We start from the raw sequence: 16769 nt of genomic DNA on the forward strand, positions 1-16769 counted from the left end.
GCACTCGTGACGTACCGTGAGGCGGATATGAGGTAAAACACGCGAGATGTAAAGGCCTTCATTTCGTTCTCTTCAAACTCGCCAGACTTCCTTAACGTCCGCAGCGCCGCTGTATGAAGCTAACGGCAATAATTCGCTTCGGGTGCGCTGGAAGCTTGCCGTTGCCATTACACGCGAAAAGGCGTCCTCGCTGCTTTCCTGGGCACCGATATGGTAACCTGACGCACTTTTCTGTGACATCGAACTCGCGTGCAGTCGCGCAATTATTCGAAGACACCACGAAGACGACTCATTTAAATGTTGCTGATAACGACCACCGACGATCGGAGGTTCGTAAAATTCTACCCATCTTTCCGTGCACTGCGTCATCGTTCCGTATACGTTACATTCGTGTTTAGTTTTTCCTTTTAAGCGTCCGCAAATTCGACCCTCGCGTTACCTCCGAGTAAATACGGTACTCAGCTGAACTATGCGCGAATGCGCTGTATCGGCACTGAAGCGCTTCACTGCAAATAAGACGTTGTCTCCGAATGGAGCATGCAAGGCAGCAACCAGACTGTAACTGAAGACTGCAACAACAAGGCGCCACATAAACACGATAGATTCACACTGATATCGTAAGGAGTGCTGTAGGGGACATTTACTTCAATGAAAACAATGTCTGAAGGTTGCAAAATGGATGAACCGTTAGGACATGATAAAGGATGACGGCAGCAATGCTCATGACTGGAAGGGGGGGTGGGGGAAAGCTCGGGAAGTGCAGATACTGTGGTTTAGATATTTATATCTTTGGAGCACAGATCATATATGAGTAGCAAGATGACTACAATAGCACCAGAAATCGATACAACACAGTAGATGTGACAGTAATTTCCAAAACCGAAAAGTGCACAAAGAGCACAGTCTCTTAAAATGGTGACAGTGCACACAGCGAATGCAAAAAGGGCATACTTGCAGTGTCAAGAACAACATGCAAATAGAGAGCAATTCAATTTGACCTTAACACGTGTTCTATTTAGAACCAGAGAGTCAATTCAGTATAGAGCTCAGGCATGCAAGATATGCACATTCGGAGCACTACCGTATTGCAGCCTACTTGAATCCACAGGTACTTGTCAGACAGTATGTAGCTTCCGGCGATAACTGTCAAAACAAAAGATACTGGTCATGGAATTGCACACGGGCTTTTCTTCCATGCAGTACTAGTGCTTGTTGCGAACAGGGCTAAAAGGCGATGTATGTCCAAATTGATGGCAGCAGACAGAACAGGTGTGACAGTTTCAACCGATATTTTCGAAGCTCAAGAGTGGAATGCACCAGTGTACACTATGTGCGGCTCTACTGACAGATCACTGTTTGGAGGTATCACTGGAAACCACAAAAGCATGTGCGCCCCTGCGCAAAAGTGGAGAGGCCACGCGAACCGACAGAACTATGTGCTAGTGCTTTCTCATAGTGCAGCGCCTCTTTTCAAGACAGGCATAGGGTGTGTGACCAAATATGTTAGCCTGTCTGCCCACACTTCTGCCAGGCACTCCTTTATATACAGAAAAATCACTCACATCCATATAAATGGTCTCTCCCCTTTTGCGCATGACTGTATGCATAGAACGCAACCACAGCCCAATGTACCGCCTCACTGTCTGCTACAGCGGGAATCCTGGCTTTACCCCCCTTCGTTCCGCAACTACACCAGACTGGTGCTTTTCAAAGAAAAGGAAAAAAATCTACACCTATGATAACGTTCCCTGGCATTAATTAGTACTATTAACCCCAAGTGCTGTTTAATAGCAGTGGTCCAGTGCAAACGGCTAAACAAGCACTGTCTGTAGCTCAAGAGACTGCTAACAAAGTGAATAACAATGCTTAGTTCACCAACATAGGACGATGAGCGTTGGGGATGCTGAAATTATACTTACATTACTCCATAGCACATAGTTTGATTCATCAGTTAAGGTTGCGCCACTGCAGAATCGGACGTTTTCACCTGCTGAGCAGCAAAACGGAACGATTCAGCTTGAGGACTACGCGCCAGTGCTGAGACCAGTTGGAGTTGCGTTCAGCAGCCTAGACTAGAATCTCCAGCGGCTTAGAACAACCAGCCAACTTGGCTGCACTGCTCATAACCTTGAGAGATTCTCCTTTTCCAAGAAATGGACAGTGATGAAGAAATCAATGAGAACAACGCTAGCTGATGCAGTTGAAACTCCAAGCTATGTACTGACACCATTGTAGGCAGCCGGGCGGTGGAACCGGCAATCGCTACCACCTCATTAGAGGCTGGTGGTCGGTTGGATGCCAAGCGTATTGAGTAGGACGAGCACACTTTGCTTACAAAAATACAGGTCCGGGAGGTGTCAACGAAAACGAATCATCACACAAAGTAAGCTGCATGAACAAAAACTAATGCTTCAATCAAAAGCCTATTCGTCACAAGCTACACAATCTACGTGCAGTGCCTTAAACTTCACAATGCACACATATAAAATCAGGTCCTATACAAACAGTCCACAGTTGTCAGTCACAAATAACTCACTACGCGTTCACGAGGCCTGGTTGTTCCCTCGAGTCTGCGGAGGAGTTCGCACTCTTGCCGAACTGCACCTCAATCTCCTCAAGAGTCTTTCCGCGGGTCTCAGGGATGAACATTAGCACCAGCACAAAGCCCAAGGCCATGGCGGCGGCATAAAACCAGTAGATGCCGTCGTTTCCGAGCAGGTTCATGGTGCTGTGGTACTCCCTGGCGATGAGGGCGCCACAGCCAAAGTTGAAGGCTGTTGACACGCCCGTCGCAAAGCCCTTGACGCGCAGCGGCAGCATTTCACCCATGAGCATCCAGGGCAGCGGTCCGAGGCCCACTGAGTAGCCGACCATGAAGCCGCACAGGGCCAGGAGAGGGAGCCAGCCGTACGATGCGAGGAAGTCCTGGCCCTGAATGCATGCAAGCGCGCAAGGATTGTAAACCTTAACACTAGGATTAAATAAAAACGCCTATGGCATGAAAGATTCCAGAAACTGCACGGGCCAAGCTAAGATGAAGAGGTGGGAATATCGTGGAGTTAAGCAGTTAGTTGCAAGAAACAAAATATGTAAAACACCGCTCGACGAAATGAAGTGGAACAAATGCAGCCGTCTGTTCTCTGTTCTGAAGAGAAAAGAAATTTTTTCGAAAAGATTTGCTCTGTGCCAGATGTTTTCAACTTATGTACTCAAATACAGGCACGTCTAGCAAAACACCTAGTAAAACCTTTACGATTCTTTACACGATCAAAAAGGAAAACAAGCTTAAAAAAAAACAGCCAGTAGTTAAACAAAACAAAATAAAGGAGATAGCTGGGGTGGTTAGTAATCAGAAGAGAGACAGACGAGACAAGACGTTCGAAGCGTGTCCCATCGTTTCTTTCGTTGCCGGTCCATGCTCTCTTGAGCTAACAATTCTGTATCGTTACCATAACAGATATCTTGCTATGGGACAAGGCAGTGCTAGCTGACAATAGCGACACTAGATCACGTTCTAGAAGTTTATCACTGCCATTTCAAATGAAAGGGCTGGATGCTTGAAACAACCTTATCGGCTCGCTCTGTCCTCTGAAATCGATGTCTAACAATATTCATAGAAATTGGGAAGAGGTTTGTGTAAGAAGCACATATTGCACACCGCTATTCTGTTGTGCTCAGTGCTAGCCCATCACTTAAGCATTCATTTGAATAATGTTTTATGGGGGCTTAAATTCCCACAGCGACTCAGGCTATTAGGGACGCCGTAGTGAAGGGCTCGAGAAATTTCGACCACGTAGGGTTCTTTACATGCATTGACATCGCACAGTATACTGGTCTCTAGAATAGCTAGAAATTCTAGTGCAGCATTGAACATAAGCAATGCTACACATTTTGAAACTGAGATAAAGCACCACAGCAGGATCTTTCACTGTTTATCTAGCTTTTGAGTTTACCAGAGCATTTATCAGAGGCAACTAAAATACACTGACAAATTCTTCGCATCGAAACCGAGGAAGGGAAGCAAATACTATCTACACAGATTCTCACTGGCATGAGTAGAAGGCGTATTACTCGTACGCAATTATAGAACTGAAAAGATTGATAAAAGCAAAGGGCAACCTCCACCTAGCCCCACGGTGTCACCAGCCTACCTGCAAATCCTTGAAGTGGTACGAGATCCCCAGAAGGACGAGGCTGATGGAGGATACAAAGCAGGAAGCCAGCAGCAGGATCTTGCGGCCCAGGCGCTCGATGAGCAGCGTTGACAGGAAGCCACTGGCTACCTGGACGACGCCGACGATTATGGTACAGTCTGTGGACTCTATGGTCGAGCCGGCAGACTCAAAGATGTCTTGAGTGTAGAACAGCATGATGCTGATGCCCGAGAACTGCTGCAGGAACATGCCGAGGAGCACGCAGAGGAAAGGCTTGTAGATGTACGGCAGCTTGAAATCCGCGAACGAGAACGTCTCGACGACTGCTCCCGCCGCCTGCAGGCTATCGAACTCTTCTCGTGCCCTGTCCGCTCCTTCGTAGAACTCCAGTGCCTGCGTGACGGAATGTTACGGAAGGGAGAACTTTAGGGCTGGCTTGGGTATGCGCGAACATACCGGTGGCGAAAAAAAAATGCTGCCCTGTTTAGAGGCAAAAGAACCACTGCGTACAAAGGAAATTGGAATGGTTACAATTCAACATGACAAAGTGCTGTGCCTCTAAGGTCTTGGTCTTGGCTTTGGTATTGGTGTATGTCTGTTATCTTTATTGCTTTATTGGGGTTTAACGTCCCAAAGTGACTCAGGCTATGAGAGACGCCGTAGTGAAGGGCTCCCGAAATTTTGGCCACCTGGGGTTCTTTAACGTGCACTGACATCGCACAGTACACGGGCCTCTGGAATTTGGCCTCCATCGAAATTCGGCCGCCGCGGCCGGGATCGCTCGTCCCTCCCTCACCTCTCCCCCCCCCCCCCCCCCCTAAACAGCTGCAACTCCGATACTTGCCCACGCTTGATGCCGTAATGATAAATCGCAATCGGTCCAGATAGTCGCGCAGCTTGCTGTCTACTGGTTGACTCATTACAGTCAGTGTTCTGTTATTTATGTCCACGAAATAGACTGCATCGAATTAATTAGCCATCGCTGCCCTAAGCAGTCTCTGCTTGGCTCTCGATGTGCGGAGCGTCTGCAAGATAAAATCGGCGCTTAAGACGTACGAGACAGATATAGAAGCGAACAAGTACCCGTACATTACTTGCTAACAAATGACAGGCTGAGCGCAGTGAAAACGAGACGGGGAACAGCAGGCAAATGAGAAAAGAAACGTATCGACATCGACTTGTCAGTAAAGGGTCCCGCTAGGCAACATTTAGAAAAAAAAGTTTGGCACACGTGCCACGGTCACCACGAATACCTAATCACCTCGAAAGTTGAGCGCGTGCGCATGCCTCATGCGATACCACTGCTGACAAATGATTTCACGAAGCATGCATGCTCTCTGAAGCGACCGTAGATGATTCACCCTGCCTGGCCTAGGCACAAGGCATCGCACTATCGGCACGCTTAGAGATCTCTTGTTTTAGACAACATATGTACTTTTGCGAACTAGTTGCGCAGCGCCCACAATCCCAGAATGCGGCTGCTGGATGCTGGACTGATCGGTATCTGGAAATATCAACGCGTTTTGAACTACTTCCGCGCACACTCCTTAGTTCTGTGTGTAAAGTGCAGAGCCTTTCGTTCAGACTTGTTTAGAGTGGTACGACGGGCGCTGCGAGCAGCGCGTGCGATGCCTGGCGGCAGCCACCGTGTTTGAGATCGCATGGTCTAAAGCTCCCGAACGAACCAGCGCAAAAAACACAACGGACAAGAAAAGGCCGAACACGACGGACAGGAGCGCTGATTCGTTCTTTTTCTTGTCCGTTGTGTTTTTTGCGCTGGTTCGTTCAGAAGCATGTGCTACCAACTAGCCCAACACAAGTGATAGTCAAAAGCGCCACGAGAGCGGATGCACGTGGTTATCGCGGCTGGCCGAGATACAGGCCTGCGTGATTTCCGGGTCGGAAGTACCGGCTCCGCATCAGTGAAACAACACTGGTGGCGACTGAGACGCGAACGCGCAAGACAAAGCAAGCAAACAAGCACGCACGCACGCACGCACGTTCACGGAGTTATAGCATTGCGCGAGGCCATAGAGCACTGCGAGCAATGTGGCGGCAGCATGATGTGTTATTAGCTCAGCAGAGAGTGATATTTCGATGATAAAAGCCGGTGCTCGCGACCCGCGAATCACACGCCTGTATATCGGTCGACCGCGAATGCCGCTGTGTCCATGCTCGTGGCGCTAGCTGCAAAGTGACCTCGAACCCCGTGACTGCCGCCATGCGTCGCAGGCGCAGTCCTCAGCGCCCCGTCAGACCACTCTAGAGAAGCATGATCGGCCCTGTACGTGTGCAAGAGCCCCTCCGTTTGCCATACGTGTCGGCAACTTTAGGAGGCCGGTCACTAGCGCGCCATCGAGCAAATTGGGCAGCGTCGTTGCCACAGTGGAACTCACATGCGTCCGCAAATGCCATGTCAGCGCCAGCAATTTTGCACCCCCGTAGGTTTGCCCATTTTCCACTTTTAAACCGTCCATGGACTGCTGCGTCTCCGAAGTTTCAGTACAGAAAAAAAAAAAACAGTCCACCCCGGCCGGCGCCGGGGTCCCGAGCACGTCTTGAGAAGGCAGTGAGAAATAGGACAAGCACACAAGACGGCGACAAAAGCACTTTCACAACTCTCTTGCGTCGTGTAGTCAGTTGTTGGTTCGGTTAATTGGCTTATTGGGGGTTAACGTCCCAAAGCGACTCAGGCTATGAGGGACGCCGTATTGAAGGGTTCCGGAAATTTCGACCACCTGAGGTTCTTCAACATGCACTGACATCGCACAGCACACGGGCCTCTAGAATTGCGCCTCCATCGAAATTCGGCCGCCGCGGCCGGGATCGAACCCGCGTCTTTCGGGCCAGCAGCCGAGCGCCGTAACCACTGAGCCACCGCGGCGGGTGTGTCGTCAGTTGTGCTTATTCTGTTTCTCGCTTTCTTCTCAATACGAACAATGTCGAGCTCGCCATCTTGGTTTGGTTTGGTTTATGGGGTTTAACGTCCCAAAGCGACTAAGGCTATGAGAGACGCCGTAGTGAAGGGCTCCGGAAATTTCGACCACCTGGGGTTCTTTAACGTGCACCGACATCGCACAGTACACGGGCCTCTAGAATTTATCCTCCAAAGAAATTCTAGCCGTCGCGGCCGGGATCGAACCCGCGTCTTTCGGGTCAGCAGCCGAGCACCATAGCCACTGAGCCACCGCGGCGGCTAGAGCTCGCGGCGGCTAGAGCTCGCCATCTTGCTGCCGTACTAGAATCACAGCAAAACCGCAAGCATGTTACTTCCGCTCTCAGTATTTTCAGATCATCCTGCCGGCGTAAACCAGATTTTTCCAGTGCTAAAAACCCCACAGATTGCACGAGTCAGGACCAAAAGGTGGGCCAGGTCATCGTGAATGCGGCCATGCTGCAAAAAGGAAGGTTATCTGCAGAGGAACAGGGACGAGATGAGCGTATGGAGATACGAAAGGTGTCGCAGGGTCAGAACTCTTAGGATGATGATGCTCAATGCATAAGCTGCGTTCTTCAGAAAACATCGAAAGAGCACTTGCGCATGCCCTGATACTTTATATCCTGTAGCATGCCTTAAGGCAACCATCCGCTTGCGTCCAACGACACGTGATACTAGGCCAGGGCAACGGTTAAGGAGCAATCGTAATGCGGAAAAGGCAGGGGCATTTGGTGCGGGGCTTTCGACATCGGTTGCTTGCGTGCACAAGTCGTCGGCTAACACCCTGGTATCGAGCTCCCGTGGGGCGTCTGCATATTTAGTGTAAGAGGTGGGACCCAAGCTTATCGGTACAGGTGCAAAAGTAACAAGCGTCAGCACCCATCTGAACCATGACGTTCCCGCCCTGATAGCGCGGCATGGCGCCAGGAGCAGCAAGCTTGTCATGTGTATGTCTAATATGTGTGTGATGCGAGGCAAAAACTGCAAATGGCTCTGAACATCTTTAAAAAATGCAACTACACGGACTAGTCGGTTAAGTGGGAGGATGGAAGTGGCTGAACGCATGGCAGCCATGAAGAAACAAGCGTGAACGTTGTGGCCTCTCACAAAGACTCAGTTGACGCAACTGCACTGAAATATCAATCGCGGGAACAGGGACTGCTCGCGAAGACATCGAAAAAAATGAATTTTAGATTCTCGATGTGGGCATGTATCTTATGCCTTAGGCCTCCCTGGGTAACACTAGTTGGGCCAGGATGCGAATACGGCAGTGTTAGGTTTCCGCGGAAGTCCCCTACACATCAATCGCCGAGTAACTTCCGGGCCTGTTGGAGGAAGAGAAGAAGCGGCGCGCGTACCTTGAGGGCCTCTTCGGAGCGTCCCGCCTGGAGCAGCCATCGCGGCGAGTCGGCCATGAAGGGCATGGACAGCACCATGAGCACCGAGGGCACCATGCAGGCCGTGGCGAGCCACTGGTAGTCGAGCCACTTGCCCAGCACGTAGGCCATCAGGACACCCGAGGTGACGGCGATGGTGCACATGGTGTTGAGCACGCCGCGGATCTGCGGCGGACTCACCTCGGACACGAACACGGGCACCACGAGCGCCGTGGTGCCCGTCGAGAAGCCCGTGAGAAAGCGGCCCACGAACATTACCATGGGCTGCGGAGACACCTCGATGAGCAGGAAGCCCAGCACGAAGCCCAGGGACGAGAAGATGATGGTGTCCTTGCGGCCGATCCTATTCACCAGCTGGCCTGCGCGTGTCGGGACTGGAATGTAACTAAGAAGCCTGGGGGCAGCGCGCCTCCTTTATATACTGAGACGCAACTGTCTCGCTCCAAACAGCAGTTAGAAGTACGTGAAATGAGGCAGCAAAAAAAAAAAAAATGCGAAAAGGCAGCACCGCCACACGAACAAAAAAAAAATCAGGAATGAATTTTTTTCAGGAGACCGATGACGGATGCCCTCAGAACTGCGAATATAAACTGGCGATAACAAAACTCTGGCGCACCAATAGACGTTCGGAATGACCGACGCGCGCTAGCAAAGATAGACCGTGCTATAACTCGGCACCGAGCACTATCGTGATGGTTACAAAAGGGAAGGCACAAGCGCGTGCCGATCGTGCGCCACTGGTTGTTCTACAACTTGGAGGCATGATTCTTCGTGGTTTTAGACAGAGGGTGCCTCTTAATTATAAGAGCAGCAACACTAACGGAACGGCTTCGGCGTGTATTGCCGCACATTCCACAACGCGCTCGTTGACACATTTCTGGCACTTAAGCGTTTTACTTTTCCATTTCATGACATAAGTTCTCTCCTCACTAGACACTAAATGCACTACACTGTCAGTATGTTTATTTTGCCGGTCCTCAAGCACAAATAGATGATGTTCTTTATGAATTGTGCCAACGATGCGAACGCCAGGATCCAGGTGAACGCTGCTGGTAATGAAAATTACTGCATGAAAGCACATCACAGTACAGGCGCGGTTCCATGAAAGTACTGTCGGGGACAACAGAAGCCTTTGTCCCGCAGACTTCTTAAAGGAAGCCGATGTCTCTGTTATTAGCTGCCGGCTGGAGATCCCACTTGTGGAAGTGGAAGTCAAAATCCTGTTCTTTAACCTCCACAAGTTTAGTCTCCATCCGGCGGCTAATAACATAGATATCGCTTTCGTTTCCGGAACACGCAGTCCAGAAAGTTTTGTTCCCGACTAGACACTCCGCATTTCAACGGTTGTCAACGGATCATTGCACTTAATTTAGGAGGCCTCCACTACATACACCTACATCGCTCTCGTGCATTCCATATCGTAATAACCTCTACATGAGAGGGCGCCGTCACAATGCGTTTATTGTGTGCAACGCTACAGCGGAATGTGGCATCAGCACGCCCCTCTGTCGATTGGGATAACGTTCTAAAAAAGGTGAATGACACGTTGGGTTCACCAAGTGCACTTATTTTCCGTTCAGACTGTTTTCCGCGCAGTCGTTCCGATATCGGTGCTTTAATTTGCATTCTTGAAAAGAGGTGCGAAATTAGTAGGAAATGTAAAAAAATGTTGAAAACCTATCTGAGCAGCTCCTGCCCTCTATATGGGAAACCACGGGGTGCCATTTAGTTGGTTTATGGTTGGCTTATGGGGGTTTAACGTTCCAAAGCGACTCAGGCAATGGGAGAGGCCGCAGTGAAGGGCTTCGGAAATTTCGATCACCTGGGTGCCATTTAGCCATGACAAAACTGCAGCCACAGCCATATGCAGGCGCACTGTTGCTCCAGCAAGAATATTACGGTCTTTTTCCCAAAAAATAAAAGCGTTGAAGAACAGCGCAGCATCAAGCACATTCCTCTGCAAAAACAACCCAAAAGTATCGTCCTAACGTCTACGGCTAGTAAGTTTTTTTTTTCCTCTCCTTAATTAGCTGGTCCATGTGATCATAAAACGAACCGCCGGAGGTTGCCGGCTCATCAACGCACAAAGCGATGCGCTAAAATGGCAAGTATTCGCAAGATAAGCGCGCCACGGGTTATCGCGGCAGTCACGTAGCAAGCCTTCTTGTGGCCGGCGCTATTCCTTATCACCTTCCTTGTTTACCTCAGCTTCCTTAAGCTAGGGGAAGCTGCACATAACAAAAAAGGCAAACAAATAATGCGTCATCGCTATACCCACACATTCAAAGGCATGGAAAAAGCTAAGCGGTCTCACAGAGATGGAGGAAGTAAAGGCATAGTAGAGGCAGGGAGAACCCAAACAAAACGAAATGCAAGTATACTTACCGCCGGCGAGACCCCCGAAGAGCGCCCCGAGCGTGACCAGAGAGCCGAACCAGTCTCCCTGGTTGTCGCTGAACGGCATCCGTCGCCGGATGTCCGGCAGCGCGGGAGACGAGTAGCTGAGTGTGAGACCGAAGGAAGAGGCTCCCATGCATGCCGAGCCCACGGCCAGCAGCAGAGGGCCGCGCCACGGGGAGCGGCCCTCGTCGGAAGCGGTGAGCGCCCGCCTGTCCTCCATCTGGAGACGACCCTGCACTGGCAACGGTGAGGGGGGGGGGGGGGGGGGGGGCGGGTTAAGACATCTCGTACGTCCACAGAGGGGGAAATCTATAGAGACACCGTTGACCCAGGATGCGCGCAATTCCATGAACAGCAGGAACTCTTACAGAGTACGGGGAGTATTGCATGATGGGAGCACTGCAAAAGCGGCAGAATGTGGCCGAGGTTTTCTTTGCACACGCTTTGTAAAAAGCATCCCTTGGACCTCTGCAGTCTCTGTCTCCTCTTGTAACCCCGCGTCCGATGCCAGTAATCTACACATCGCTCATTAACTGAAAATATTGGATAGGGCCCAGCGATTCAGACATATTTTGTTGAAAAACATGCAGCCAGTGCATGTATGATAGGGATAAAACTGACCCTTTCTCGGTAGCCTCCACGGCGTGTTAGTAGGTTATCCGGGGGCGCATACTGAAACAACAACGATCAAGTACCAGGAGTATAACAAGTATATAGCGCAACGTACCATAATGCGACAAGAGGGAAAAATATTCTGTATCATTACAAAGCTTCCCGGATACCTGGGTTGGCGCACCGATTTCCTCCGTGTCGTTAGTTTCAACACATACTTTTTTAAAGCTACAGTTATATACGCCTACGTACAGTGACGGTACATGTCGTCATTCATCCACTTGAGGTTAAGGTATTAGGCACGGATGCTTAATTTCTAACACGTGCTCCCGGGGGTGATCCCTGTGACCACGTGCTCTGCGCAACAAAATAGCATACCCACGCGTTGAGTCTGAACAACGCGCTATCTATTTCGAAGCCAGCGCAAGGTCAGTGTTAGTGTATCTGTGCGTTGTATCTTGCTGATTTACCCTGTCAGTGAAGCACTCATAGCGCTGATTTGATACGTGTGTAAGAGGTCACAAGGAGGTTAAACGCGCATCGTCATCAGGGACGAGAGTTAAAGGAGGTGCGTCCTCCACGTGCATCTTTAACAGTGCGCAAAAACGACACACTGCACACTCGAAGCACAGCCACAGTGAGCATCGCTCATGCCCGCTTCGACCAGACAGGTTTGTCACAGGGCAGACAAGAGACGCCACTCACTGTGCAGCCCATAGAGTTTCTTACTATTACCTAGAGGGAAAGCTGGCAAGCCGTCTATGGGAGTTTGCATGGAGACCCCACGTGACCACCTCAGCCACCATGGGCGCTCAAAGCATCATGGGGCGGTGAGCTACTTGTTGCGGAACTGCAACTTTTGGCCAAAAAATAATAGAAAAATAAAGCTGTTTGATAACTACAAACGTCCTAACATTCAATATTTTGTCTAATGATTGCAACAAACGAGCAGAATAGCATTTAAGTGCAAAGTTTGCCCAAAATAAGAGACGACTCGCTCTCCTATTGGCCAAGTAATGAACACAATAAAAACTAATATTTCGTAATTAACGGGCGCACTTTTAAAAGTAAATATGTTTTCAAAAAAAATATTTTTGCTTAAACACTATAGCAGGTTTTTAATAGCATTTCGGAAAAGTGAAACCTTTTATTGGCGTCGTGTGTCGTCGCGTTTTCATTACTATGGGTTTTGCACACTGCGTTCGCGCGAAAGTCGTCTGAGCACACACGAACAGCGTTTTCGGAATGAAATGTCTTAGTAGTGCCACTCCGTGTTCCCGAAAAACTACGACTGTCTCGCAACAAGTAGCTCACCGCCCCATGATGCTTTGAGCGTCCACGGTGGCTGAAGTGCAGCGCCGCCAGCTTTCCCTCTAGGTAATAGTAAGAAACTCTATGGTGCAGCCACGCCGGGATAGGAAAGCACGAATTCGTTAGCAGAAGCGCCGCCTATAGGTGTCACCGCAACCATCTCAGTATATACGTATGAATGGATGCAACTAGCGCGACGGCGTGCGGTGCAAAATAAATGTATGCACGCTTTGTTCAGAGACAACTTCTGTAATGGAATCACTCATAGCGATTCCTGTGTACGATGCCGAAAACGCAGAAATATCGCGCCTACGCTCAACTGACAGCTGTAGAGAATTCAATTGAGAAAACTTACAAAAAAATTGACAGATGTTCCTGGGTTACAAAAGGCGCATGATGCGTGGTGTTGTAAAGTCAACGGTAACTATATTTTTTCTTGGAGGAATTTTAGGGACTTCAATGATCGACCATCTACACAGGCGCGACTACTTTGTTGGGCTGTGCCCTCAAAAACGGTTCAAGCTCTGATTCTCCCAACTTGCTTTAAGCACTACCGGCACCCAGAGATGATTTAAAATGGCTGCACTGCGTACGGAGCATTACGGTACGCCATGTACTTCATTGCCACTTTAGCGAGCTATATAGATACGATAAATCTGAGGCCAGGAACTGCCTCGGCGTCCTTGATTTGTGCCACTAACGTTGATCCAGCAACTTGTTCTTGTTTAAAGGTCAGCCAAGAGAAGCCGGGTTGTGTTTCCCCTTTTTGACCTAATGTAATCTGCCCGCTCATTACGGCTTCCTAAACCGCCTGCACAGACTGGAAGACGCTTGAAAACGTAACATGGGTTTGCTGAAGTTACCACTGGGGACCAGTGACATCCCCGTCAGTAAGCCCTTGTTACGTTTTTAAGCGTGTGTCAGTCTACTTTATATATATATATATATATATATATATATATATATATATATATATATATATATATATATATATATATATATATATATATATATATATATATATATATATATATATATATATAGCACAATAAGGTAAACGTACTTGGTTGCTAGTTTAAATAAGATGCGAAATTGAGAAACGCTTCTTTTAAGCAAACGTTTATTGGGAGTCGACGTTTCGGACAGAGCCTGTCCTTTTTCTGAAAAAGGACAGGCTCTGTCCGAAAAGTCGACTCCCAATAAACGTTTGCTTAAAAGAAGCGTTTCTCAATTTCGCATCTTATATATATATATATATATATATATATATATATATATATATATATATATATATATATATATATATATATATATATATATATATATATATATATATATATATATATAATCTTTTTACGTTCCGGTGTTGATCAATCGGAAATACGCGCTGTATCGATACCTGAAAGATAATGAAAGCCCTTCATTTCCCTACCTTTGTCCGCATTCCAGACAAGTTCAATTAGTTGACAATGCGAAACATCAGCCGCTAAATCTGTCGTCTCTGGCAGGAAATGCAAGCAGTCTAAAAATGGCCGCATGGCACGTCTTACTATGTGTATGAACACGTGCGCCGGAGCACGGCATGGCCATGCTGTGCGCTTCCGGTTTTGTTTCAGGCGTCGCTGAAAATTCCTTGATTGCCTATTTTGAATATGCACATCTATGGGTAGTCAGAAAGAGAAAATACAACGAATTGCTGCCAACGAAGCAAGTATGAATTTAAGTGAGGTGCAGGAAACCAGAAATCTGGGTCAGTGACCGGTCAAAGACCCACGGCCCTGGAGGCGAACGCAACGTCGAAACAAGGGGTATAGTTTTTAATTTGGCCAAGCAGTGAGCTGTGCTCGAAGGTGACGAACAGCACAGCTTAAAGCGGGGCAGAGAACAAGATAGCGCTTCAACGCTGCGTCTGAACCTGCATGTTCTCCTGTCTAGCACTGTGCTCCCCCCCCCCTCCCCTACTCCCCCAAAAGAAGAAAGGAATTGTACAGTACACGTGCAGCCTAGATCATAATGTACAGACGACAGTCAATGACAATGAACACATGATAGTAAGGCTCTTGGCGCAAAATCGCAAGTACTCATCTCTCTCCCGTTATTCACCGCATGCTTTGAATTAAAAAAAAAACGGTTTTTATAAGTGGAATATTGCAGAACTTGGAAGTTAAAATCAATACGGTGTTTCTGAATACGGTACATTTCCACCCAAAAGCGCTATAGAGGAGAGAAGGAGATGGCGCGGAGAAGAACGTCGCTCCACAATATGGGGAAACTTCTCAACGCCACTCGCGAGACGGTCCCATATATTAAACCGAACTATACATACGCGCCTACTACGCAACGACTAAAAGACAGAAAAGAAAAACTGACTCACGCACTCCACACAATCGTCCAGTGGACAGCGCCTCGACAGAACGACAAAGAGCGCCAGCACTTCATATGCACGACACCGCGCGGGTGAATTATTAATGGAGCTCTGAATGGTCCTATGATGTAGACATCGAAAGAAGAAAAAAATGGCAGAAACGTGCGACTTACGTCGCGCCGGCTTCGATCCGCAGCACAGTCACGAGACGTCCGCAGGAGTCCCTGCCGTCACGAACACCGCCGACGCGTCTCCGCGTCACCGGAGAGACACAACGCGCTGGCGCGTTCGCTGTCCGAGCAGAAATGCGATCGGGCACGTGCTTGCGATTGCGAGCGTCACGAGCGCCTCCCTCTACGCTGTAGCTCTCACGAGCGTGCGAACAGCGTTACTGGCTGTGTGTGACGCGGCCGCGACTCCAGACCGGAGCGTGCAATGAAATCGTCCAAGGAAGACGAAGCCAAGAAAGAACAGTTGACCGAAGCTCGATAGCTGGGCTCTTTTCACAGCTGGACAATTAGGAGCTTAACTTGGATAAGCAGGCGAAACCGCCCTGAGCGCGTGGTTTTCCGTAGACCATAGGTTCCCTCCCGTTATCCTATCACGATCTCCGGATATCTATCTGCTGGCCGAGCACACAGAAGCGGGAAGGACAAAGCTAAGTTGAGGGAATGCACGAACGACATGCTATCTTCCCCCTCTCTTCTTTTCCCGCTCCCCCGCCTTGAAAAACAAAAGCGAAATTGCGCCGAGATTAGCGACAGATACTTGGCCGCGCTGCGGCCGCCAGCCCGCCCACAGTTCCGGTGAGCGTTATCAATCAAGACTAAGCACGGATGCCGATAACGATTAGAAGGTCCGAATTGTGTTGCCGACAAGGACGGGCAGTACTGCAAATGAGGAAACGTCCCTGTATCTATCGCTTGGCACATGCCTCAGACGAAATCAGACCAGCCCATTCATCGCGATAATGATGGGCGAGTACTACCACGCGGCTAGTTTACGAAACGTCGGAGGCCGGTTGCAACTAAAGCCCTTTGGAAGGCTAACAAAAGAAGCACGCCCCAAGGCGCCTCAGTAAAGTGCCTGAAGCATCTACTCATGCCTTGTCAGTTATTTCTAAATTTACTAAGAACTCCCAGCAACAAAAAATAGACAAAAATACACGGACGACCATACGATGTGATCTCGCAAATCATCGCTGCGAGTAATGTTTGCACTCTTCGCTTTTTATGTTGATCGCCTCCCACTGATTCTTTCAATTTCATTTTTTTTTCACCTTCTCTTTTTCACTCCAGAGCCTCACTACGCCTACTGCAGGGCAAAGGCCTCTCCCATGTCTCTCCAATTAACCCTGTCCTTTGCCAGCTGCGGCCACCGCATTCCCGCAAACTTCTTAATCTCATCCGGCCGCCTAACTTCCTGCCACCTCCTGCTACGCTTGCCTTCTCCTGGAATCCACTCCGTTACGCTTAAGGACCATGCAACGGTTATCTTGCCTTCGCATTACATGCCCCTGCCCAAGCCCACATCTTCCTTTTGATTGATTTCGACTAGGATGTCATTAACCCGCGTTCTCACACCCACTCCGC

At 49.0% G+C, this 16769-nt stretch overlaps 1 protein-coding gene across 9 annotated transcripts in view; it reads right to left on the bottom strand.

Moving 5' to 3' along the window:
• Window positions 1-622: 622 nt before the first annotated feature.
• Window positions 623-16769, bottom strand: part of LOC149340627 (solute carrier family 2, facilitated glucose transporter member 8-like) — a 47984-nt gene continuing 31837 nt past the window's right edge. For 4 of the 9 annotated variants that reach the window (XM_089549463.1, XM_089549459.1, XM_089549468.1 and 1 more), the window contains exons 2-5: window positions 10875-11126; window positions 8451-8848; window positions 4152-4547; window positions 623-2931 (exon numbers count right to left, since the gene is read on the bottom strand). In XM_089549463.1, coding sequence (XP_089405589.1) covers window positions 2536-2931; window positions 4152-4547; window positions 8451-8848; window positions 10875-11109 — 1425 coding nt within the window. In that variant the 5' untranslated portion in view covers window positions 11110-11126 and the 3' untranslated portion in view covers window positions 623-2535. Of the gene's footprint in view, window positions 2932-4151; window positions 4548-8450; window positions 8849-10874; window positions 11127-15186; window positions 15215-15350; window positions 15746-16769 lie in introns of those variants that run through there. The other 5 variants (XM_089549466.1, XM_089549462.1, XM_089549460.1 and 2 more) reach the window with 5 other exon arrangements.

Source organism: Amblyomma mixtum, chromosome 6, assembly GCF_055824585.1.
Source record: "Amblyomma mixtum isolate Tamu chromosome 6, ASM5582458v1, whole genome shotgun sequence".
Lineage (NCBI taxonomy): Eukaryota > Metazoa > Arthropoda > Arachnida > Ixodida > Ixodidae > Amblyomma > Amblyomma mixtum.